Source organism: Strix aluco, chromosome 2 (assembly GCF_031877795.1).
Source record: "Strix aluco isolate bStrAlu1 chromosome 2, bStrAlu1.hap1, whole genome shotgun sequence".
Classification (NCBI taxonomy): Eukaryota; Metazoa; Chordata; class Aves; order Strigiformes; family Strigidae; genus Strix; species Strix aluco.
Window position 1 is genome coordinate 116,904,739 of NC_133932.1, and position 25,300 is coordinate 116,930,038.

At 35.6% G+C, this 25,300-nt stretch overlaps 1 protein-coding gene across 4 annotated transcripts in view; it reads right to left on the reverse strand.

Annotated features, from left to right (window-relative positions):
- The window catches only part of TNFRSF19 (TNF receptor superfamily member 19), a 66,750-nt gene that overhangs the window by 10,309 nt on the left and 31,141 nt on the right, over positions 1-25,300 (reverse strand). For all 4 annotated transcript variants that reach the window (XM_074816003.1, XM_074816006.1, XM_074816004.1 and 1 more), the window contains one exon: positions 258-422. In XM_074816003.1, the coding sequence (XP_074672104.1) occupies positions 258-422 (165 nt within the window). The remainder of the gene's footprint in view (positions 1-257; positions 423-25,300) is intronic.

Below are 25,300 nucleotides of genomic sequence, written 5' to 3' on the forward strand. Positions count from 1 at the left end.
AAGTATGGCACAGAATTAATATAATTGGATTATTTCTGGACATCTGCACAGCATTTTCTCACTAGAAGCTGGAACACCCACACTGAGCTGGCAAACACGTATGGATATTTAGTCTTGAGCTTCTGCTAGCTTGTTCATCTCAATGTTAAATTTCCTTCAATGCTGTAGAAATTTCATTTATTTACCTACAGAGAGATTTGCCACACTAATACTGGTATATGAATATTACAAAGAAACAGTAATAATTGGAATCTTACAGCTTGGTTTCTTCTCCATAAACTGCCTCTTACAATAGATAACACAAAGAATAAGAAGAGCCAAGAGCACTGTCGCAAGTGCACTGCATATAACAGCCGCTAGTGCAGTGTCTCGAGGACTGGAAGCAGTTGATGGGATCTTCACAAGGTTTACTTTGGTAGTACCTGAAATAAAATTTAGTAAGAATTAAGGCAAACTGTAAACATTTCAGGAATATACAGTCATATAAATGAAAGTCTGGGAAACAGAAGAGATTTGTAGCACACAAATCTGCTAATGTATAAACATTAGTTGCACATATAAATAGATACGATTATCAGCAATCCCGTTACAAAAAAAACCTTTAAAAAAAATATTGCAAAATGAGTGGTAATGAGTGAAGATGCACACAAATGCATTCTGACTGTCCATGAGAATGGAATCAGATCTTCATCATGAAAACAAGGAGGTCGGAATTTTTAATGATGTCACATGATTTCAATATGGAGAATATTTCCTAGTTCAGGAAGCTATCCACTAGAGGGAGTCACAAATACATGACCTTGTCTTAATAAGGAAACTTTCTGAGAACTGAGACACCCACAGAAGTTCAAATGCTGTCAAAAGTACCATTTTGCTTGGTTGTGTATGTGATGACACCATGGCCATTTCTAGGATCAAATCTAGGATTTGAACAGTGTTAACTTTTTTTTTTTAGTGATAGTTTTTTAATACAGACAATACCTCTCCTAACAATTCAGCAGATTGACTTTATATCCATATTAGTAAAGAGTTAAGTAATTTTCTAGCTTTGACAAAAATTGTTACTTTTTCATGGAAAGTAAAAAAGAATATACAAAGTTTAACTACAACTATTGAAACTACCCTAAATTACAAATGGTCTTCTAAAATTAAATTCATAGAATCATTTAAGTTGGAAAAGACCCTCCAACTGTTAACCTAGCACTGCCAAGTCGACCACTAAACCACATCCCTAAGCACCACCTCTACAGGTCTTTTAAATACCTCCAGGGATGGTGACTCAACCACTTCCTTGGGCAGCCTGTTCCAATGCTTGACAACCCTTTCAATGAAGAAATTTTTCCTAAAATCCAATCTAAACCTCTCCTAGAACAACTTAAGGCTGTTTTCTCTCATCCTATCCCTTCTTACTTCGGAAAAATACAACACCCACCTTGCTATAACCTCCTTTCAGGTAGCTGCAGAAAGTGATAAGGTCTCCCCTGAGCTTCCTTTTCTCCAGGCTAAACAATCCCAGTTCCCTCAACTGCTCCTCATGACCTCATAACACCTGTTCTCTAGACCCTTCACCAGCTTTGTTGCTCTTCTTCAGATGTTCTTTTTTTGTTCTAAAATTATTTTTTAACAACTTAATAATTCTGATAGCTCGTCTGTTTCCATCTACTTTGAAGTTCACATCAATTCAACAATGTTTTATGAGAAAAGGAAAAAAACCCCATTATTTCTCTGACAGCAAATTTTTAAAAAAACACAAACCATATTTTATTAACTTAAAAAATAAGTTAAACGTCCTATTGCCCCCTGAAAATCTTTGGTTAAAACCTAAAGACTGTAATTCCTAAAAAATGGTCCATGCCGTCATATGTTTAAAGTGGGAGATAAATGTCTGCCAGAGTATATTAAAAACACTAATCAAACTGTACATATATACAATTGCTTGATATCCTAACTGCAATATAGCAATAGCAGGAGAGAACTAACTTACTAGCTTAGTGCAATCAGTGGAATTGTATTACTCAGGAATATTTTTCTCAAATAATTATGCTATTTCCTCAACACACCTCAAACATGGGCAGCAAAGCATTTACACCACCATATTGCTTTCTTATAATGGGCTGATTGTCAAAAAGCTAGGTATTTTGAAAATCAACTTTATTACATCTAATTCTAAGTCTTCAGACCACTTACACCAAAGAAAATACTAGCTTCTAAGAAATTAAGAATCCAGATTTTTTTTAAAAAAGACACAAAACTTAAATAAAGAGTTTCTGTGGATTATAGTATCATGTAGTTGCTGGTAAGGGGAGAGATAAAAGTAAGTGGAACAGATGAAAAAGTGGAGAGGGCAGATCACAGCTATTATTCAGAAGCATGTTTAGTTGTTAATCTCCTGATTTCAATGTGAGAAAAACAAGTGTTAATGCATTTACATCTGCTTGAATATTTCTATTTACCTTTGATTTGTACTTCTATGATCCACTGACACATCAAAAGTGTGGAGAACAAATTTATAGCAGATCTCTTCTATATCCATTAACTTGCCAAATTTGACGAAGTGAAACTACTGGAGACAGTCTAGCAAAGGGCCACAAAAGTGACTGAGGAACTGGAGTCTCTCCCCTATGATGAAAGGCTGAGGGAGCTGGGACTGCTCAGCCTGTAGAAGGCTCAAGGGGGTATCTCATCAATGTAGGTAAGTCCTTGAAGGGAGGCTGCAAAGAGGACAGAGCCAGGCTCTTTTCAGTGGACCAGAGGCCATGGGCATAAACTGAAACACAGGAGGTTCCCTCTGAACATCAGGAAACACTTTTTTAACTGTGAGGGTGACCCAGCACTAGCACAGATTGACCACAATGGTTGTGGAGTCTCCCTCTTTCAAGATGCTTAGAAGCTGTCTGGACATGGTCTTGGGCAACCAGCTCTAGGTAACTCTACCTGAGCAGGGGGGTTGAATCAGATGATCTCCATTTCCTACCTCAACCATTCTGTGATTTGGAGTCATTAAAATACAGATCTCAAACTTCAAGGCAATAAAGAGGCTGATATCTCCTACATGAACTAGAAATACATTCTGAAACTCTGTCCTTGTACTGAATGTTACCATTTTCATTATCATAGCAGATGGTCTATCTATTATTTGTATTCCAGATAACAGAATAAAATTCCAATTCAGGGTCTGATGTTCTTTTCCTCTTAAATAATTATTACCTGTTCTTCTCTTTATGTTCTTCTATAATTCCTATTACTCACAGAGCTAAGTTCTATGACCTCTTTTCCAGATCTTTGTTGTTATTTAAAAGAAAAAGCAACCAGTGTCGTAATCTTTTCATCGTAACTTCAACGCTCTTGGCAGAAACATTGCAATCCTCCACAGAGAAAACTTTTCACTCAGTTTCTAGGATTCTTGCAGATATAGTTTTAAGTTTACAGTTTTGACAGACTGCAGAAATTTCTGCATGGTATGTAAAGTTCCAGGATCTCATTCTGTGAGAAGCAGTAAAATTATATTAAAAAAAAAGCTATCTATACAGCAACATGTGCTGGCTTTGGTGTGAAAACCAAGGACTGTGGTTTGATATACGGTTTTCAATTTTAGTCATCTGCTTGATCTAGTCTTTAGAAGGTTAAATATAGGCTGGACAAGTATTTAAAAACAATAAAAAACTTAGCAGAATATCTTCAAATATTTTTTATATCAATATATTTATATCAATACCTGTGTCAATGTACCTACCTAAAAGTACTAAACACTTCTTAGAAATTAGGCCTTCATAATCAGAAGAAAAAAGAATTGTTACTTTTGAAAGCAAAACGAGAACAGCAGCACTGGAGGTGGAGCTGCTATATTTTTGTCTTCATTTGCTCACAAAATGTATCTATGTGCAAGTATAATTACATATTCTGAGAAATTATAAATTACATATATTTCTTTAGTGCCCATCAGCAACATCCAAACTGGAAATACAGCTGTTTTATTTTACACTAGGATGGCAAAAAATTAAATTTATTTTAGCCATGTAGTTATTTAAGATTTATTTTATTTGGTTGATTTTTTTTTTCACTTGAGAAAGCAATTTTCTATTCCTGAGAATGCCTACCACTCATCTTCACCTTCAAAGAACTTTTTGAAATAGCTACTATGAGCAGTCCATTGTAGTGTAGCTCTAATTATAATGATAGTGATCTTCCCTGCAGAGACCAACATTTCAGGAGTGGATTGCTATTGTAGAAGTGGCCCGTTGGGCATTGCTGAACTCTACTTTCAGTGTTACTCAGATATGTATGCATTTTCATAAACTCTCTCTTTCTTTTCAGGCTCACAGACTTAATGGTCCCATTTCAGTAAAGCAAGGAGGTGCATTTTACACTTTAAACATGCACTTACATCTATTAAATGATTACATGATTTAATTTAAATATGTAATTAAACACAGTGAATTTGATGTGATACATTAAGAGAGGGAGGAGGTGCACACTGGTTTATGATTTTGGAAAGCATATGCATATTATGCATCACAAAAATAAAACAAAACCCACATTTTCTTTAAGAAATAGATTTCCTTCTATAAATCTTAGTTCCAGCATATTCTGGAAATGTGCTAGTGCTAAAAAAGAATTACCCAAAATACCAAGCTGTCTCCTGCATAATATTGAGCAGTAAGCCTAAATACACATTCTTCCCTTAATTAACCAATAAGTACATTGTAATGTCAGTATATGCAAAGGTGTCAGTCTTAAAAGCAAGTGAATTTTCTGTTAATCCAAGATGGTTAAATAGCAGTAACTAAGCTAATACGGAACATATGAATCCCAGCTGTATCACTGTAACTTCTGCCAATAAACAGAATAGCTTAATTTTCAGCCTGTTATACCAAACAACCAGAGACAAGACAAAATGTAATAAGGCTTCCTTTACCACTTATTTCATGTTTATTTTCTCAGATTTTTTTTTTTTTCCAGAACCATGATTAGTTACAGTCACTACTGGAATCAGAATGCCTAAAGAAAGCTTTCTGTGGTAGATTAACTATGTGAAAACAGAACTTGCAACATTTTACATCTCTTCCATGGATATAATAAATAATAATATTATAATAATATAATAATTACCTAAATTGAGGAGCATAAAATATGGATTATGTTTGGGTTTTCTTCCTTACCATGTCAGGTCAATGCTAACTCAAAGAGAGTTTATTCAATAAAACAAAGCTAATCAAAACTCCACTTAGATAGCAATAACATGGTAACATTGGACAGAGTGCCATCTTTTACAATCAAGACTAAAATAAGATACAAAAGTAAATTTAAAAGTTGATAATTCCTGGAATATGGGTATTTCTGGTCAAGAGAGGGGTAAGGAGCATTTGCCTATAATTAAAAGAGTTTGCCCACTACCTTTATGCTGATTGGCCCAAATCAGTGGTATCAACCTTAATTTGACAAGAATTAAGGCCTCAGACATACCCTCAAGTTACAGTAATTTAACAAGTTACTGCCTGTCAGCTGAACTGCAGTGGCTATCTGTATGTGTGCTCCTGATCCATGGAAAATGCAAGGCAATGTGACTTATCTTGAAACTCCTTCATTATGAAAAAAAGTTTAAAAGATGTTTATGTTCATTTAAAAGTGAAAAGGCAATACTTCTACCTAATCCCCAACAAGCAAAAGCATGTATTATGTATAAACATGATGTGTGTATATATAATTCAGATACACATATTATATATGTATATATATAAAATACATGTGTAATATGTACTGAGTGTTAACATCAATGAAAAATAAGTTGCCTTGAGTATATTTCTGAGTCTTTACAAAGCAGCAGATTGCCTTCCTTCTCCTGATCTTTCAAGTAGGAGGTAAGAAACTTTATTAAACATTACTGTTGGAGACTGTGGTAAACACGGAGAGAGTCAGTCTCCCAACATCTGTAAAAGGACAGCCATTTGCGTGCATGGCCTACACCCAGAAGTTCATCATGTCAAACCACATTTTTCAAATGTACTCCAACTGCTGACTTTAAAGCCTTTCATTTCCAAGTTAGTACCCTACAACTTTTTTGTTTTATTTTGCTGGTTTTGTTATTTTTTTAACAAATGCACCAAAAAGCCCTAGGGGAGAAAATGACTATTCAAGTATTTACCCATTGTTTGGAAATCCTGAGAAAAGTGCTTATAAATTAAAATATTTGGAATATGATTTATTCATTTCCAAGACCATTTCTCTTGCACTGTGTATTTTCACAAACTCCAACTGCTGACAGCCTTTTATGTTTAAAATTGTAGAACAATTACACTGTGTATGTGAATTTAAAATACATAAGAACTCCACAGTACTGGATACACACTGCTATGTCTGTAAGGCATAGCCAACCTCTGCAAAATGTTTTTCTTCTAGAAACTAAGAGATGTTAATTCTTGGTACTACCATGGTACCTTGGTACTACCATGGTCTAAATTGAACTGATGCATGGGCACAAAATTAACATTGTTTCATACACAAAACTTTCACCTTTGAGAACTGTCTAGCCATTTAAAAATAATACTACAGGAGAATAAAGCCTCAAATCACTGGTACCCTCAAAAAACCTGAAAAAAACCTGAGAGTAGTCAAAAAATCAGAGGAAGTGAGATAAAATCCATGTCACTGATGAACTACATATTCTCCCCCCACAACATAACTGGTTATCAATGTGAAAAGACTGTGTCTCTCCACCATAAATTGTTAATACTTAGCATGATCTGGTGGCACAAAGTATATATTGCTATTAATATGACTGTGATGTTGTCAGCAATTACCCTTCTCACTTTTGCTTCTAGCAGCCCACTTTGTACCTCTGACAGCTGAGAGTGTCTTAATATTTATTTTGCAGAAAATGCAGTTTCCTTCTGAGGTGTTTTCATAGGTTAAGTCAGTATCACATACAGTTTGTGTGAGAACATATGAGATTGCTAGGTACAGCAGAAAACCTATTTCCCTACTTCACTACTAACTTGTACTTTTAAACCAAAGTATCTTCCAGACATTTTATGAAAAAGAACACAGTATTTTAGGATATTCTCTTGTTCAAATCCAACTATAGAATGCATCTATCCCACCCAGGCTATGAAAGTTGCTTTGTCTTTTCATCAGAAGACGAAAGTATAAAGTATCTGTTCTGTATTCTGCATGTACAGTCCCATTTCATCTTCAGAACTACCTGTTACAGAATAAAAACAACCTGGTGCAGTATTTTGAGTCAATTAAGTCTGTTTATGAGAGTTACTGCTTGTATACATGCTCTACTGTTCTCAGTTCCAAAATGCTTATACAAGGCATTACCCGTAGAATCATAGAATGGTTTGGGTTGGAAGGGACCTTAACGATCATCCAGTTTCACCCCCCCTGCCATGGGCAGGGACACCTTCCACTAGACCAGGTTGCTCAAAGCCCCGTCCAACCTGGCCTTGAATGCTCCTAGGGAGGGGGCAGCCACAGGTCCTCTGGGCAACCTGTTCCAGTGCCTCACCACCCTCACAGGAAAGAATTTCTTCCTTACATCTGATCTAAATCTACCTTCTTTCAGTTTAAAATCATTACCCCTTGTTCTGTCACTACACTCCCTGATAGAGTCCCTCTCCAGCTTTCCTGTAAGCCCTCTTTAGGTACTGGAAGGCCACTATAAGGTCTCCCTGGAGCCTTCTCTTCTCCAGGGTGAACAACCTGAACTCTCTTAGCCTGTCAGAGGTGCTCCAGCACCCTGATCATCTTCGTGGCCCTCCTCTGGACCCACTTAAGCAGGTCCAGAATCTGGAACCAGAAGAGTTTGTATTGCTTAAATGCACACCATTTTCAAGTGGGTGCTACTTTCAAGTGGGTAACTACTGTCGTTACCTGCTGTCTAAAAGAGGAGAGGAAAACCATATACCCTTTAGAATCTAATTATATATTCACTAGTTAAATGACAATAGTATGTATGTAATTATAATAAGCAGATCTGAAGGTTGTTTCTTTAGCCAGCAGAGAGTAACGGACTTTCATTAATCAAAAGTGCAATTGAACGCTATGCATCCATGCATACTGGTTACAGACCTGTTCTAAAAGGTTCAAACAAGATCTTATAGTTGCTGTGTGATGAGCTGTGTGATGAGTGTGATGCTGTGTGATTGGTGCATGGATTGCTTTTCAGTATGGACTGAAACATGACAGTGTGGAAAGCTCCATCCTGTAACCATGACCAGATAGGCAGGACTGAGGGCTGGCAGGGTACCTATGACACTTCATGCCCTCACCTGGGCAGGGAACATACATGCTCTTCCTGCTACGCACTGCTAGCACACTGTGTGTATTTCAAGTGCAACTGCCACGTACACCCACAATCACTGAAATTAATACAGTACTATATATAATTGTCTAAAACCCAGTAAAGCAAAAAGTTAACTGTAAATCAGTCATAAAAGTCTTTTTGCCTCCCTCTGATTCACTAAGAAGTAATTTCTAACACTTTGCTTTCTACCCCAATTATTTCCCTCTTTGTCCTGGTTCAGCTGTAGTAAAAGCCAGAGAGTACAGCAAAAGTGTGCATGACGATTGCAAGCCTGTATCCTAAATTTGTTAATACAAACTTTGATAAACATTACTAATAGTCTATGCAGTGCATTTTCAAGAGCTATGTTTTCTTCTTGCTTTAAAAGCCTTTTGTAAAGATAATAACAGTACTCAGCTACCTCACTTCTGTCTGCGGACTGGATACTTGCTTTGTCATCAGAATCACAGTGTATATTGTGGTAGTTTTCACTCACAAAGGTTTTCTAGCTTTAGAAAATAGGGATTGTATATTCAAATAAAAAGTTTATATAAATGGGTGATATATTACAAAACCTACTATATTTGAATATCAAATTATGTGCAGGATCCTTTGCTTATTTTGCTTAAAAAGGAAGTTTTTGAATTGGCCAAACAACCTATCTAGTCCAGAGAGCTAGCTCTTCCAGCAGCAATAAAAACTTAAATAAAATTTTAGTACCCTTCCCTTGTTGCTTCTTGGCCTACAATTAAAATGTGAACTAACTGGGTAAGGAAAATGAAATCCTGATGGTTAGAGACATCTCCACTCTTCAAAATCTCTGTAATGTACTAACATTTTTTGTTACTGAATGTGAAAAAACATAAATGCTAAGGAATTTCTTCCAGCTATTAGAAAATCCATGCAGAAAGAGACTACTTCTAAGATGTGACTAATAAAAAAACCAGTACTGAAAAGAGATCTGGAAATACATGAGTGCATGCCCATGCATTTGACAATGGAAGAATTTATTATATTGTATTTTAAAAAGGTTACTTCTGAATTGAGAAACTTTATGAGAAATATACAAAAGTCCCACAACTTTCAGATAAGCTTTCGAATAATCTAAAAATCAATGCACATACAAAATTGATTCCACTGGATTTTGGTATTCATTTTGAAGAGTGACAAAGGACTTGACCTTTTGGCACAGGCTTTAAAGATGTAAAAATTAAGCGCTAAAATCTGTAATTTTTAAATCCAAGGTCTCTATCTGGGAAACTGGAGGCCTGTATTAGATCACATACTTCCTACACAGTGCAAAGAAAAAGTTAAACATAGAATAGAATCTGAAATACCTGTCACATTGAGTAATGGTGCCTAAAGTCACCATGCTCAGCCTATAGATGTAGAAACCTGGAGAAGGACACTGAATTTTGTTCTTCCCATAAATTACTCAAAGTGGCAGAGAGGGGCTTCCATCTTCTCTTAAAACTCTCCTGAGAACAAAAATCTATGATCTTATTTTAAAATTGAGGGGGGAGAAATCATAAGCATGGCTTATAACGCCTTTCAGATGCAACTCTTGAAAGAGGAGGTAATGATGGTTTCTGCCTTCTGTAAAAGCTTAAGAGCCCTTTGTCAAGAAGCACGAAGACAGACGATTAATTGCTTACTCTGCTACATCCATGGATGTTGTTTTAGAAACTAGGCTGTAAGCTGAGCTTGGTAAAAGCTTATTTCTTCTCTCCAGTTGAATCTGCCCTGTTGTAAAGCTTCAGCAGTAAGGAGGCCTCTTTGCATAGCCAACAGTCACGTGAAATGTAGAATGCAACAAAATTAAATAAACAATACTCAGGCATGCCCACCACTTACTTTTCTCCTGTTTATAATTATGCTAAAATATCACTAATTTAGGTTAAATTCTCCAGGCAAGGCAACTACTTCTGAATGTGGGGTGGTTGTTGATTTTTTTTGTTCGTTTTTTTGGGTTGTATTTTGGGGTGGGGGTGGGGTGGGGTGGTGGTGGTGTTGGGCTGTTTTTTAAAAACATAACTGTTAGCCATTTCCACATACTGGTGGGGGGAATATGTCTGTGCTGTGGAAAACAGAGTATGTTTATGTAATTAAGACTGTTTCATAATACTTACACACAACTGGGCTGAATTATGATTCTGAATTAAGGTGGAAGTCGAGTTGCATAACCAACCCTAGTAGTATTTTCTAACTTTTTAATGTTCAACTTTGCAACCTCAGCATCTTTTAAAAAAAAAATTTTTGGGGTAAGTAATCTGAAATACATGGGATTAAATATAAATTTTCATAATTTTATAACATATAGCCTTAACACCTTTAAAAGCTGGACATTTATCACCAGCTTACTGTAATACTGCAAATATCAAAACTAAATGTCATGATTTATTGCAAAGAAAGTTACCTACTGTGCAATAGTAAGCATGCACATGTGAACTACAGTACAGATAAAAAAGCTGTAACTTTGAAGTCAGAAATAATAACAGCTTATAAAAAGCAGTTTTTAATTCACCACTTAAAGCTTTGGGGATAAAGCCAAGTCATACAGAACAAAAGGCTGCTGCATACAAGATCCTTGCTTTGTTATACTACTTAATCTGAAACATAACATCTCCCCCATTTAACAGAAGTCTAATAGGAATTAGTCATAGAATACAGAAGACACTCTGAAAAGTTATCTTTGAAAAGTCAGGCTCTATTGGTGAGATTCATCTGACCAAAGCAAACATCTGCTGAGGGAGTCACTTGAACTTTCTCTACACAGGGATGGTGAGGGGGTGGCTCTTTTAGGGTGTTAAACTGATTTGTTTTAAACACCTCCCTTGATCATTCCTCTCCACTGAATATAGCGTGAGCCTAAGGTCACCAGCTTATAGATGTAGCCATTACAGATATCCACAGTCAAGGAGGTGGCATCCTACTCTGGGTTTGTCAAGTAAGAATGCAGGGTTTTGGATGCCTTTGACTATTTTGCCTTTAATTTCTCTGTTTCAATTCATTAACTGTGTAACAGACACTATACGTTTTACATCAGTTCTATTGCAAAGATAAAAGTCAGTAACAACTGCAAAAGTTGTAACAACTGCTTTACAGTGGTAGAAGCACAGAAAAGCCCAGCAGTAATTATTAACTCACATTCTGCATGGAATATAAAATAGTGTGTAGCAAATAAGGCCAGACATAGGCTTTGCCTATCCTGTGCTTTAAATGAACAAAGGCCCAGTGGGAAATAAGATATGCAACAATGTAAATAAAACCTGTATCAGAGTGACTATATATGAAGAAATCTAATTATGGTCGCAGGCCTCAATTCTGGCACATTCCAATCTTGGTGAATTTTCTCAGAATAGGGGCTTCAGATTGTAAGAAACATTTCATCAAAAAAATAAAGAAAATTATTTTTATTATTTTTTAATGTTTTTGTTTATTTAGCAGGAGTGAAAAATAAAAATAATCTACACTCTAAAACCCTCAATTTTCCTCCTTAAAATTAATTTTAAAAAGAGGAAAATCAATTTTTAGGAAGACAGATACAATCATTCAATATTAAATTGCAGTTTTCATCTAACCTGATATTGGCATCTAGATGAAACTAACTTCAGAAGTCTGAAGGTCTAAAGACAAAGTCAGAGCTACTCACGTTGGGCTCTCTTTCTAAAACAGAGAAAGAAATAGAAATCTCCAGAGAACCAATTAATCTGAAATGGCTTGAAAGACTGCTTTCAGTAGTCACTGAAGCTTACCTTATCTGGCTTGCCTGTTTCGAGGTACCTAATTCTCTCCACTGATAATCAGTGGGAGTTTGGGTTGACAGCTTCAGTGTTTAAGCATTAACTTTTATATACCAAAATTAGGGTGCATTAACTCCATCCTAAATTTCTGCACACAGATATGGTAACTATAAATTACATTCAGTAGTATGCACATACAATTATACCACTAGACTTAAACGAAACTTCATTAAAACTGGTGGATATAACCCTTTATTTAAGAAAGCTGTAACTAAGAGCTGATCTTTCTAAGAAACAGTCACAACCTATATCTCAAAGGCACATGTCACTGCCCAAAATAACATGTGAGATCACTCTATGCTGGCAGCGCACTGCCTTAGCACAAATAAACCAGTAAGAGTGAGAATGTGTGAGGCCCATCACTCAGAAAATTAAAGGCAAGCAAAGTAGAGGGCAACTGGAAGTATACAAGTGATCAGTAGGAACAGTAGGTCTTTCTTCTATTAGGTTGTTTCCAGCTCATGAGGTGTTAGCTTATAAAGAATCATTACTGCTAAGGCCCTTAGTGCACAACTGTTTTAAGGCTATCGCATCTTATCCTATTTCCAATACATTCCAGTCCTCCAGGTAACCCCAGTCCTCTGCAGTGATATATCAGTGTTCTTTTGCTTGACAACTATTTTCTTAATAGAAAGCTGGCAATATGGAAAGTTTCAGCCTAGATGGATTCCCTGGTTTCTACTGTATTTTTTTTTAACAAGAAATTTCGAGAAACACAGCCTAAGTATTTTGTAGCCAAGCAACACAGCCAATAGTATCTACCAGCACAAAGTAGAATAAAAAAACCCAACACACTATTGCATATTTGTTTAGCAGTATTTTCTACTCACATGCCAGTCACAACTTAGACTCTCTGTACCCAAAAGCCATAGCAGTCAGCATGTATTTATACTGTAGGCACTAAAACTCAGTGCTGTTGAAGTGGTGCTAATGCAACCATTCCCAGAATTGTATGAGATAAATTTAACTAATATTTTCAGCCTGAACATAGAGTAAAAGCATGTTAATAAATTCATATATTTAAAATAGTCATATGCTTCTGTAATTAGAAAATGCCTAAAAAAAAATCTAGAAAAATAAATTACTGCAAAGCTGTAACTACTACTCATTTTTTCAGATTATCCCCAAACACAATAAAATAAAAGTTAACTGAAAAAATGTTTTGCAGCTTTACTGCAATGTGTGCAATACTGGAATAATTTTGATCAACCTAATGGCAAAGTTAAATAAGAACTTTGCAAACCCACTCTGCAACAAACAGATAATTACTTATAGCCACTGCAAGACTGGGCTAAAGGGCTAGCCACATTAGTAAGTACACATAAGAATAAAAACCATAGGAAATAGTACTTCTTCAGTACAGGTCAACGATTAGCCCCTTCTCTGTAACTCAGGAATTTCAAGTTCACTTTAATCTAGGGTAATTGAGCTAACCAGCTCTTACATTAAAAAGTAATGATTAAGTTAAATTTCTTGCAGACATTCTGTACCTAAAACAAACATGCAGTATGCCTCTGGCAAAGAAGGATACTAATTATAGGATTGACTCATAAGATGAAAGGTTGCACAAGTTACTACTAGAAACAGAAGTATGGCAAACTGGTTTGAAAAAACATATTGAAATTCTCATACTCCACAGCTGAGAAGTTAATTTTCTAACTGTACGTAACAGTGTCAAGAAACAAAACTAAATATTCTTGCAAACTGCTTGTCCATATTTTAGATGAACAAACTAAAAGTGAATACTGCAATTATAAACTTCATCATGTGATACACTAAGGAATTTTTTAACCTAATAAAGATGTGAGGTCTCTACAGGGAATTTTTAGTACACAAAACCATGCAGAACTTAAGTATTATGGTCACTCTCAGATTTCTTTTGCTATATAAAACATGCTCTTAAAATAGATATTTAAGGATTCACTGCATTGTCAGGCTATGAATCCCTAACTTCACTCTCAATGCAACAATTCATTCCATGATTTAAAAGGAATCATAAAAGAAACACATCATCAAGACTCCAGACATCTGTGGGGAAGGATATGCAAGTTCAAAAGTAGTTTTGTATTTCAAACTGAAGATTTCACTGGGATTAGCAGATAGAGTTGCCAGCTGTGAGTTAGAACAAAGATCCAAAATTTGCCGTACAAATTACTGTGTACTGATTCAATATAACCTTCTGAATGTCAGATGGGCACCACTTATGTAAACCCCTATTAACAGTTGCATGGGCTTGAGATGTGAATTAATGAAATAAATGAAATTTGATTCAATTTATTTTAAAATCACAAGTTGACATTTCCATTTTAATTTCAAGCTATACATTTTTCATCATATTCTAATAAGCATGTGTTTTCAAAGATATTTACATTGGAATATTGTGTTCTCTCTGAAATACATGAATATATACTTCAGTAGATAAAAATGGACTACACATAATTAGTGCAATTCTCATGAGGAAACTAGAAAGCCAATGCCTTTCAGTGCAGTTCAGCTTGGTCAAACATCACCTCAACTTCATACCATCTACTTAAAACTTTATTGGATTATGATCATACATATTTTATATATTAAATTTTCAGAGATTATAAACAGTGTTGGAAACCAACATTTCCATTCCTATTTATTATATGATTTCCCTTTGTATGATGGAAGCCATTTACACTACATCTACTCACTCTGAAAATCATTTAATATTTACACTGCTAACAGCTTTCTAAGTAGGGACTGCCAATAGTAACCTTCTAGATTTTATATTAGAGAAGATGATTTTTCAAAGCTTCAAACCTCTAGTATTCAAATTTTCCCATTCCCTCCCCCAATCATAATAAATGAACACTTTCAAGAGGTCCAGAAATTACCATTTTCCTTTCTCTAGATTTTCTGTTGTTGAAGAATGTGGTAGGTGCTTATTTCACAGAATCATCTAGGTTGGAAAGGACCTTGAAGATCATCTAATCCAACCATTAATGCTACAACCTTCTCAGTAAGGGCACTAATATAGCTCCTTGTTCACTACTAGATCACTTGTTTTTGTAAAATCAGAAAATTCCTTGTCTGAGGCCTCTTTTACTGTCAGCATGGACAAAAATTAGTCATCAGGGTCAAAAGGATTTAAAAGAGATAATAAATGGTAACATTATTCAGTATACTGTGTTCACTTAGGAAACCAAACTGAAGACAACACAATTCTAATCTTACCATGTATCTTAGTAAGTTGGATCTTTAAAACATAAGGTTTGCAATAACACTTGAATTTACAACCCTGAAACTACTTTTAGCAGCCAGAACACCTATGGGCCACTGGCAACATTCAGTATGTTTCAAATATTTGACAGTTAAAACCAATTAAAGACAAATTCTCTGTTCTCAGAAACCTGGCCTTCAGTGGCCAGGAAGGAAAAGGGAGTTTCACCCCAGAGAACGCTAAACTGCCAGGAAGGAGAAGTCTTTCACTGCTCCAGAGACTAGTATGATGATTAAAGAAATGATCCACATGCTCAATGATAACCACTAAACATTCTGATAGTTGTTCAGTCAACAAACCCAATACAGCTCAATCCAGATAAATCTAGAACTTAAATGACAGGGATGTAGAATGACAGGAAAAATTTGACTGTCAGCAGGAAAGCACTTCCTATGATAGCCTCTTATAGCCTCAGATGTGTCTGTGAGGGTCAATCAGCACAAGGGTGGGATGCAAGCCCACCAGTTCTGGAAGAGGAAACCTTATGGCCTCATCCCACCTGCCTGAAATCACAACCTTGCACAAAGTAACAGCAGGAAAGAACAGGAAAGGGTTGTTTTGGTTTGGTATTTTTGCTCTGTTGGATGAGCTACAGCATTCTTTCATTCATCAGCTAGCAACAGAAGCAGTGAGATTCATGAGTCCACCATCAGAGGGACAGTAAACTGTGAATCCTTAAAAAATACAAATGTCTTAATTGGGATATTGAGATAAAAGTATTTTATCTATTTATCACTTACTAGCATCAACAGCATTTTGCATAAAATGTATATATATGACTGCCCTTGAATCAAAAGAAACTTTATTATTTTCAGACCCACATAAAAAAACCAAACCTTTACTTTTGTCAGGACAAAGTGAGGTTACGATATTGTTTATTTACTGAAAGATGGATGGTTTTCACGGTTGGTGTATCAGTTTGGGCTTCCTCCTTCCATTAAGTACCACTGCAATCAGACAGATTTTGCACACAAAAAAATTCTTCACTGTGGAACTTTCTATCTACATTTTGATCCAGAAGACAGTTTTGCCAAAAGAAAATCATGTACTATGAATACCATATGTAATAAAAGGAAAATGTTATCAATTTCCTTGAAAAATGACACAGAAAACATCAAAGCATCCTTCTGTAGAGCCTCCAGAAAAAAATACTATCAAGAAGTATGCATTAAATCTGAATTTTGTTCGGTTTTGCACTGCTACAGCAGTTTATGTTAGTGAACCATATCTTGATCTTACATATGCCACAGAAATACTTATTTGTATCCCAACGACACTTTGTGTTTTTAAAGCTGCTCAGAAAATATTTTCATTACAGAGGTACAAATACAATTATAATCAAGGAAGGAAAAAAGACAATACTTTTCTGAATGAAACCACACCAGTTAATATAGCAGAAATGTCTTTTAATGATTCTTTTGTGTAGATTCATTCCTTGATGTACAGATGCTGTACATCATTACAGTGTGTGAATACTCATTATAGTGTGTGAATCAGTGCATTAAACTTCTGGTTCAATAAATTGTATTTAAGAATGTATGCTCCACTTGAATTTACAATTACCAAGTTTCATCCCATTACTCATAAACCAGTTTCTGGAAAACTGTGGCATACTGTCATATTTTCCTTCCTGGTGATCATACTTTTTTGAGGGAGGGGAAGAGAGGGGGAAGGGCAAAAAAAAAGATCAGAGGTAAACTTTTTGTCCATTTATGTTTTTCTTCCTTTTTTTTGAGATGCATTGGTTTTTACTAAACTTTATAGAGTCTTTACAGAGCCATATTCAGTTTTTTAAGTTTTTGTTGGATGTTACCAGCAGACCTCCTCTAGGATTTGCTGGTCAGTCTTAACGCACCTCGTAATACAAAGGTAGTGAGAAGCAAAACAGAGGTCTACCCATTATTTCAGATTAAAGAGCAGAATAATTGAAATAGAAAGTCTGACCTAGTCACCTGTACTTCACACAAACACAAAAAGCCCACAGGAAGTAGGGAAGAAAGTCTGGTGGATTAGTCAGATAATCATTTAAATGGAAATCCACTAATTCAAAGCTTAAGCTTTCCTTCAAAAATACAACTCAAATTCTTAACTATTTGAACAAATTTCTATTCAATAAAAGAATAGTCATACTGCTATACTTTCATTACCATACCCAGACAGCACGGATACCAGATAAGTTTTTCCCCTCTTTTTGAAAAGCTATGAGTATTAAATTGGAATTTATTATTTAACCATAACTTGTGGTTGGAGTCAGAATGGGAGAATTATGAACAATGTAATTATCTTAAGTAGATCTCTTAGAACAATTGAGCTGTGTTCAGACTTATTGATGTGTTAAGGCATGACACACATCACAAAATGTGATTGACATCACAAAAGAGGCACAGGCCCTGCACTGCTAAGTACTGTACCATCTAGGCTGCATACACAATGCTGGGAACCTACTGGTGATGGGAGCCTATTTGTGATGTAAGAATCAAAGAGTAAGGACAAGAAGCCAACACACAGTGAACTAAGGAAAAAATTCAGGACTCAAGTTATCAAGAAAAGGACTCCCAGTCAATATCCCAACCTGCTCTGCTGAGTTTTGCATCAGAAGATGCCGTAGAACAGATCATCCAGAGATGGGTGACAAGACTGACTAGCTCGTAGATCTGGATGGCTTCAGTGCCAGCTGGGCACATAGCTGCTCAGTGTTTTAAAAGTTTTGGGATGACCACTGAAGAGTACAGAGAACTTTGTAGGTGCTTCATTAAATTCCAATTCCATTGCCTCTTGGATCAACTGTGATAGTCTCCAATTAGGCATCTATTGAGAGCTCCCTGCCTAGTCCATTCACATGTATTTCCTTCCATGGCAGTCAGGGGAAAGCAAGTGAACCACAATCCCTTTGGCCTAATCTAAAGCTGCATGTTTCCAAACCACCTGGAGCCAGAATCAGTGCAATACTCCTGGAGACCATAGTCTATGAATGGTTGTAGGTTCCTTGGGCTTTTAAATGTTTGCATAATTAGGTAGCTATCAAGCAGGACAGTTGGTGATGCAATTTTGGAGTCAGGATCCTGGGCCTATTTGGATATTTCAGCCTTAAGCACTTCTAAATACTTGATAAGGCTAATGCTGTCTATACTAAGCGTATTTCTAAAGCATTCACTACTAGCCTAGTTCTTTCAGTTTGTAGCTTGAACTGGGTTACTCAAAACTCATATAGTGAAATAAAACTTCACTGTGCAAAGAAATCTAAGTTAGATTTGAGGTAGCAGGCACAAAATAAGTGACCCTGCTTACTGTCATTATGAGCTTCAATGAACATGAGTAAATTTCAAACCTTCATTAGAATTGCTGAAGTTTTTCACGTTACTATCCTTTTACTACAGACTCAAATGGTAAGTCTTTTGTAACAGAGCAGACATGCTATACTGAGTCTTCCTACAGAAGTTACTAGTATGTGAATTAATTCATTAGAACATTAGAACAGCCCTCACACCTACAGTTTTGCAGCTATAAGCTAAGCTATATTACACACAACTGGAAATCCTTCTGATAAAACCAATTTTCTTCTGTAAAAAGTGAACTGCATGGAACAAAAAAATTTAAGGACAGTGCAAGAAAGTGGACAAAAGTCTAACACTTTAGACTGACTGGAAGCCCTGGGAGCTTTGGCTTCCAAATTTTGATTTCTTGGTAAAGCGTCTGGCTGGCTACACAGAAACTCTGTTGGGTTTGGAAGCAGCACCTCCTTGCAATGTAATTTCAACATTTTTTAAGCTAAATTTTCTTCTGTGGAAAATTTGTGTGTTTTTTGTTTGTTTTTGTGGTTTTGTTTTGTTTTGGGGTTTTTTTGAGGAGTAAAGGGGGTGGTGGATAGAAATGAGGGAAACACTTCTGACTGTCTACTAACTGTAATACATATTTAGTGATAACAAGCTACATGATAAAGTACTTCTATATATATAGGCACAGAAATGAGAAGTACAGACAACACGAGTTAGCTGGAGTTATTCCCAAAGTAAGTTGGGAATATTTATGTAAAAAAGGCTATTCTCTGAGCTGGGCAAGGAGAAAGTTTTAGAACATGAATAAACTATGCAATGAATCTAAATTTCCTCTCCATTAAGTAACATTTCAGAACTATTATAACTAATTTTAGTCGTAACATCTCTGTTATTAAAAGAAGGAAAAATCTGCCCTCTCTGTTTGCAACTCTTTGTTTTAGGAGGGGAGCCCAGCATGTAAAGCAAATTCAGAACAGGAAGAAAAGGAACTGTTTGACTCCAAGTCATACATGAATCTTTCCCCAATGGGTCAGAAGCATCACAATTATCAAGTATAAGAAATTGAAAATGCTTAGGTTTTCTAGGTTAACTCTCTTTGTTCTATGATGAGTGAAAGAAATAAAATAACTTTATAAGACATGAGTAGCAATTCTCATCTCTCTGAAACACCTAGTCAAATTTGTTTCAGACTTCCTGAAGATAAGTTACTCTATCATCAGGTCACATATGGAAAATATCAGACTGACTTATTACAAAAGTGTACATTTCAGATATGAGATAGTGGAAAGCTAATGTCTCTGTAATAAAACAGTACTGGTATTTATAAGCTAGTGATGCTATTAGCTGTACCTAAATTAGCTGTCATTCCCTATAACTTTTGTGAAAGGTTTATACAATAATCCAGCTGCTTTCTATCAGAGTGTCTGACATGGCAAAAAGGATTATGAGAGATACTGTGAGGTAACTCCAAATCAGAAAAAAATACTGAAATAAGATGGACATATATGTTGGAATAGAACCAAATAATTAAGAACGGTTTCAGTTGTTACATACTTTCAGCTGCCGGTTGTCTCATATGCACATAAGCAGCCTACCTTCAAAGGCTGGTTTGCATTTGTAATACAAAGTTTACTGTATAAAGCAACCAAATAAAAATTTCAGAAAAACTTAATAGCTGGAAAAACATTTTCTGGAGTCTGAGAGCTTTCAAATCACGAATTTCCACTATGTAAACCGAGGAACTAATGTGGAATTGAATGTCATCCAAAAATTACTCTCAAGTTAAAATGCTATATTTATGTTTAATGAAATAATATAAGAAACCCTAGCAAAGCTGAGACAGTGGGAATTTTTTTCTTTTACCACTAGCAAAAGTATTTTACAGAATACATATGTGGCCAGCAGACTTCCAGCCCTCCCCTTACCCACCATATTCTCCTGCACACTGTAATTTCTAGGTTTTTATCTTCTTTGTTCTGAAGTATAGTCCTTGCATACCCCAAATACCCATTACACTCACATGAAAGTTTACAAAACCACAGATCCTAATCTTGTAAATGTAAATAAGTAGATTTATACCAAATCTTACTTTTTCTATACTAGCTACTTTTAACACCAGGAACAAGGAAATACCACCAGATTTTATCCCTTAAATAGCACCTTTCATTAATGAAACAACAAACCTTGTAGATTTAAAGAGTGAGACTCAGCTGCAGGTTAGGACACTTACATTTAATTCTCAGAAAAACAACTCTATAAACATACAGAAGCAAACTAATAAAAAAATCTGCAGAAGAAAACTGTAAAGGGAGCTTTGTGATCAGTCTTAGTAGAGGCAGTCAAAGTGTTGTAGAAGTTCCTTAAAGAAACCAAATTTAAAGCGGATAAGATATGGATGCCTCACATGAACACATAATGTCTTCATTATGATCTGCTATATAAATTTTGTCTCAACAAGTCATAGTCTTTACTTTTATTTCTCATCTTTGTAAAAACTGTTTATTTTCTGGTTTACGATATTCTTTATATTTGAAATCACTATGCATTGGGATAAGCCCAACAAGAAGGGATGGGTGGGAAGAAGGTGTTTTAAGATTTGGTTTTATTTCTCATTATCCTACTCTGATTTGATTGGTAATAAATTAAATTAATTTCCTTGAGTCAAGTCTGTTTTGCCCATAACTGCAATTGTTGAATGATCTCTCCCTGTCCTTATCTCGACCCACGAGCCTTTCACTGTATTTTCTCTCTCCTGTCCAGCTGAGGAGGGGGGTGATAGAGCAGCTTTGGTGGGCACCTGGCATTCAGCCAGGGTCAACCCACCACACACTATCACTGAAATCAATATCTTAAAACATGGCTCATGGCAAAAAGAGTAGCAATTTTAGACCCAAGTGCAGGTTTCTTTCAAATGCACATGATGCTACAATCAAACTGTAGATATTTCCACTGCTGTGACTTACTCAACAAAACATTTCAGCTTCACTAAAGCAAAGAATGCGTTTATTTCCTGGAACATGTAGAGGCTAGTTTCCCAAGCTCCACATGGAGTGGTAACCTGCACCCTATCCTGTTCCCCGCCCCAGTTTCCCATGCTCCTTGCTTTATGTCATGAAGACAAGCAGTAGTAGTCCTGGAGAAGGAAGAATGAGTTTGGCTGGACATACTGTGCTATTATTTTTTAAAAATATAATAGTGCAGATAATTTAAAAAAAAAAAAAAAAAAGACAAGGCTGTACCTTTGGTGGTGGTTTGGCTGTAAAATGCTCTTGGCGCCTAGGTGTTCATTTCCTCTCTTAACTCTCACAATTTATTCCAATTTAATTGTTTGTACAGCCAAATTCTAGACTGAATTTGCACATAACAGGGGAACACCACTGACTGTATATTGGTCCAGAAAGGAACAGTAATGTGGAAGTGCTAGGAACTATTTTTTTAATACAGCTCAAAAAAAGTTCAATGTCACAGGTGGTCCTGCTTAGTAGAAAGCCTGTCCAGAGGCTAAAGGATTCTGGTGACTCTGATGCTGTTCCCCATTTTGAACTGAACAATACAACAGCACCTGTAGGAATAGCTGACATAGCCAAGCTGATAAAATAATTCTATTGCTTTAATTTTAGTCTGTCATTTTGTTATGACCAAAAGAAGATAAGGAGTACGGTTTCTAATGGTTTTTGTTTATTTGCTAAGACAGACTAGCTGAAAACATAATGCTTGCTCAAAGAAAGCAATGATATCTTTGGGAAATCTGCTCCTTACCCCAGCCTTTCCCACCTCTCCTTCAGTTGTGCCACCACAAGTGCTTTAGGGTTAAGAAACAGATTTAAAAATAACCTTAAGAACAGAGCTATTTTAATTCTTTTAATATCATGGATAGATTCACTATCTATCTTACTGAAGAGTTTCATTTACAGTTTAAGCATAATCATTGGGGCAGCCCAACACTGGCCTGAGCAGACAGGAGAGTGAACTCTGCAAGCCTAAATTGGTGCTGAGAAAAAAGAATCACTGAAGCGTATGTACGTTACTGCTTCTCTGATGAACAGATACCAGTTTGGGACAGCCTATGCTGCCTCCCATTTCAGAAATTACATCTTTGATTGATTGGGTTTTCACTCTAGTTCACAGTTCAAAGGACATTCTTTCTTTCTCTGTCATTCAGTTGAGAAAAAAAAGTCTACAGATGAGAAAAATGTCTTCAGTTTACAAAGTGAACATAAATAGTAACTTTAAAAACATGCTTTCATTTCTAATCTAATGTTTAGATGCTGACTCTATATATAGGATTGGTATTTACAGTTTATTTACTTGAACTAAGCAAATTAAAATATAACTATATCATTGTGTATTTAATTTTCTGACATCCTAAAAACACACATAAGTCATTGTGTCCCCTTTAAAGTTTACACAAAGGTGATAGCAATTCTCCTGGCTTCCAGTACTCTTTACTTGTTCATTACAGAATCCTTTCAACTTTGCCTCTAGCAATTCACAAACTCATTTTTTCATGAGTAAATATTTAAACCAGATCTGTTTTAAAATGTCTACAGAAAGGAAGAAGATAAAAGCAAGTATTTAGATTTATAGCTAACCAGGTAATAATCAACTGCTACTAGTGCTGAAAGAACTTCATCCATGTCTCAGCTTTAACATGAACCTTTAGTCCGGGTAGGGGGCTGTGAGCCTTTGTGCCCTTATGGTAATGTTCTTAAGCAAACAGAAGATTGCCACACACCTCACGGGACAATTAATTCATTGAAACAGGACATTTAAACTTTTCCTTTTCATCTGTAATGTAAGAGTTAGCTGCACTAATATTTGACTTTCTGTTTCACAGTGGAAAGAAAGGATAAGAAAGGCAGAGAATTGGAACTTAGTCCTCTGATCATTGAGAACTTGCCCCGTACACCTAATGGTCTGTCTCCATTTAACTTCAAGTAACGCAGTCTTAAACATCTTAACTATCAAAATATATTCACTATTGAAATAAACAGCAAACAAATTCAGCATTAGGTGGAAAAAACTTGCTTTCACACACCGTTATTTATACTTCCTTGTGGAATCATGTTTTTGACTTCGTCTTAAACTGAGATATTTCCACCTATTTGATGTTAAGTAGAACTCAAACAGATTTCAGTTCATTTACCTACTATTGTAGGAATAACTTCCTAGGCTGCTCTGAGGCAGGCATGTACGCTCTTCTAAACTGAGACATCTTATGTGAGAGACCTGAAGAACCAATACACAAATTCTGAACAAAAGCCTTCTGAAAACCACAGTGACAAACAGCAATCATACTTCATGGCAGGATTTCCATTATTTAAGATTTTAATGGTTGGTTAGTATCTAAATAAAGAAGATTTTAATGATTTCAAACTTTTTAGTATTGTTTCTATAAAAGCTGGAAATACATGCCAATTCTCACATGCCACCAGAAATATGAAAAATGAGCAATTGTTAACATTTCTGTTATTTAGTCAAAGGCTTTGTCATAGCCATGAGATTAGGGAACAAAAAAGTCTCTAATCTGGATTTACCATTGCAGTTCATGCCAGAGAAAGTGTTCTCCATGAGGCTGTCTGTTGCCCACTTAAAATTAGTAGTAGCTTCCTTACAGTTCTGTTTAGGATCCAAGCTTAGGCTTATTTACAAAAGCTGAATCACTGTAAACTAAACAATTCTGAGTTATTTCAAAAGACTTGGTAACCATTCTTTCACCATCTTTTAAAAATCAAAAATCTGTGATTCTGGAAAAGGTGGAAATATGCATATGAGTCACTAACTACAGTCAAAGCGGAAAGGGTGGTAATTTCTTCTTCCCTGTCTTTGATTACACCAGAGAGCAGAATTCATGTTTGAATAGCATGCTTTCTTAGAAGAAGGGAACAAACCAGAAAAGAGGAGAAACTGCATAAAATGAATTTATGAGTTAGAGATCCTAGATCAGAATAATACTGCTGCACTTCAGATTTCACTAACTTTCTTTTTTTGTAGATAAGAAAAGAAAGTAAAAACAAATGAAGGGGATAATACTTAATTTGATCAACCGAGGAATTAAAATAAATGCATATATGAAATTGCCTGTTTGGATTCAAACTCTGTCTAGAAATACCTTCTGCAACTCACTGAATCTGAAGTGATTTGCTCCAGTAAGTCAAGATCAGCATTTCATTCTTGGCATCAAACCTCATAGTGTTTGCTATGAAGAACATACTTTCTCTAAACACTTTTAAGATATTATGTTGTCTACACTACGTAAATAGTTGAAAATTTTTGAATTTTACTTTCTAGGCTTACATTATACATGGGCAGGAGTTACTGCTGCAAACAATGTAACTTATGTGATTTATTCCTTTTATAGAAATCTGATTTACTAGTTTTCAGTGTTGCAATCTTTAACAAAAACTAAATTATTCTGATTCAGAGATATAGAATGAAGACACAAGAGAAATGCACAGGAAGTCACATTTATAAAAACTTTTACTATTAAAGATACTGTCTAATAATCTGTTTTTGTAAGTTTATTCCCCAAAGGGCACTAAAACTAGAATGAAAGAAAAACAAGGAAGTTTGACTCATTTGAAAAACAACTATCTAAGCAATATATGAAGTGCTGAAGAATCCTTATTTCATTAAATTTAATACAGTATAAAACAATTTAAAAGTATGATTTAATGTACAATAGCATATA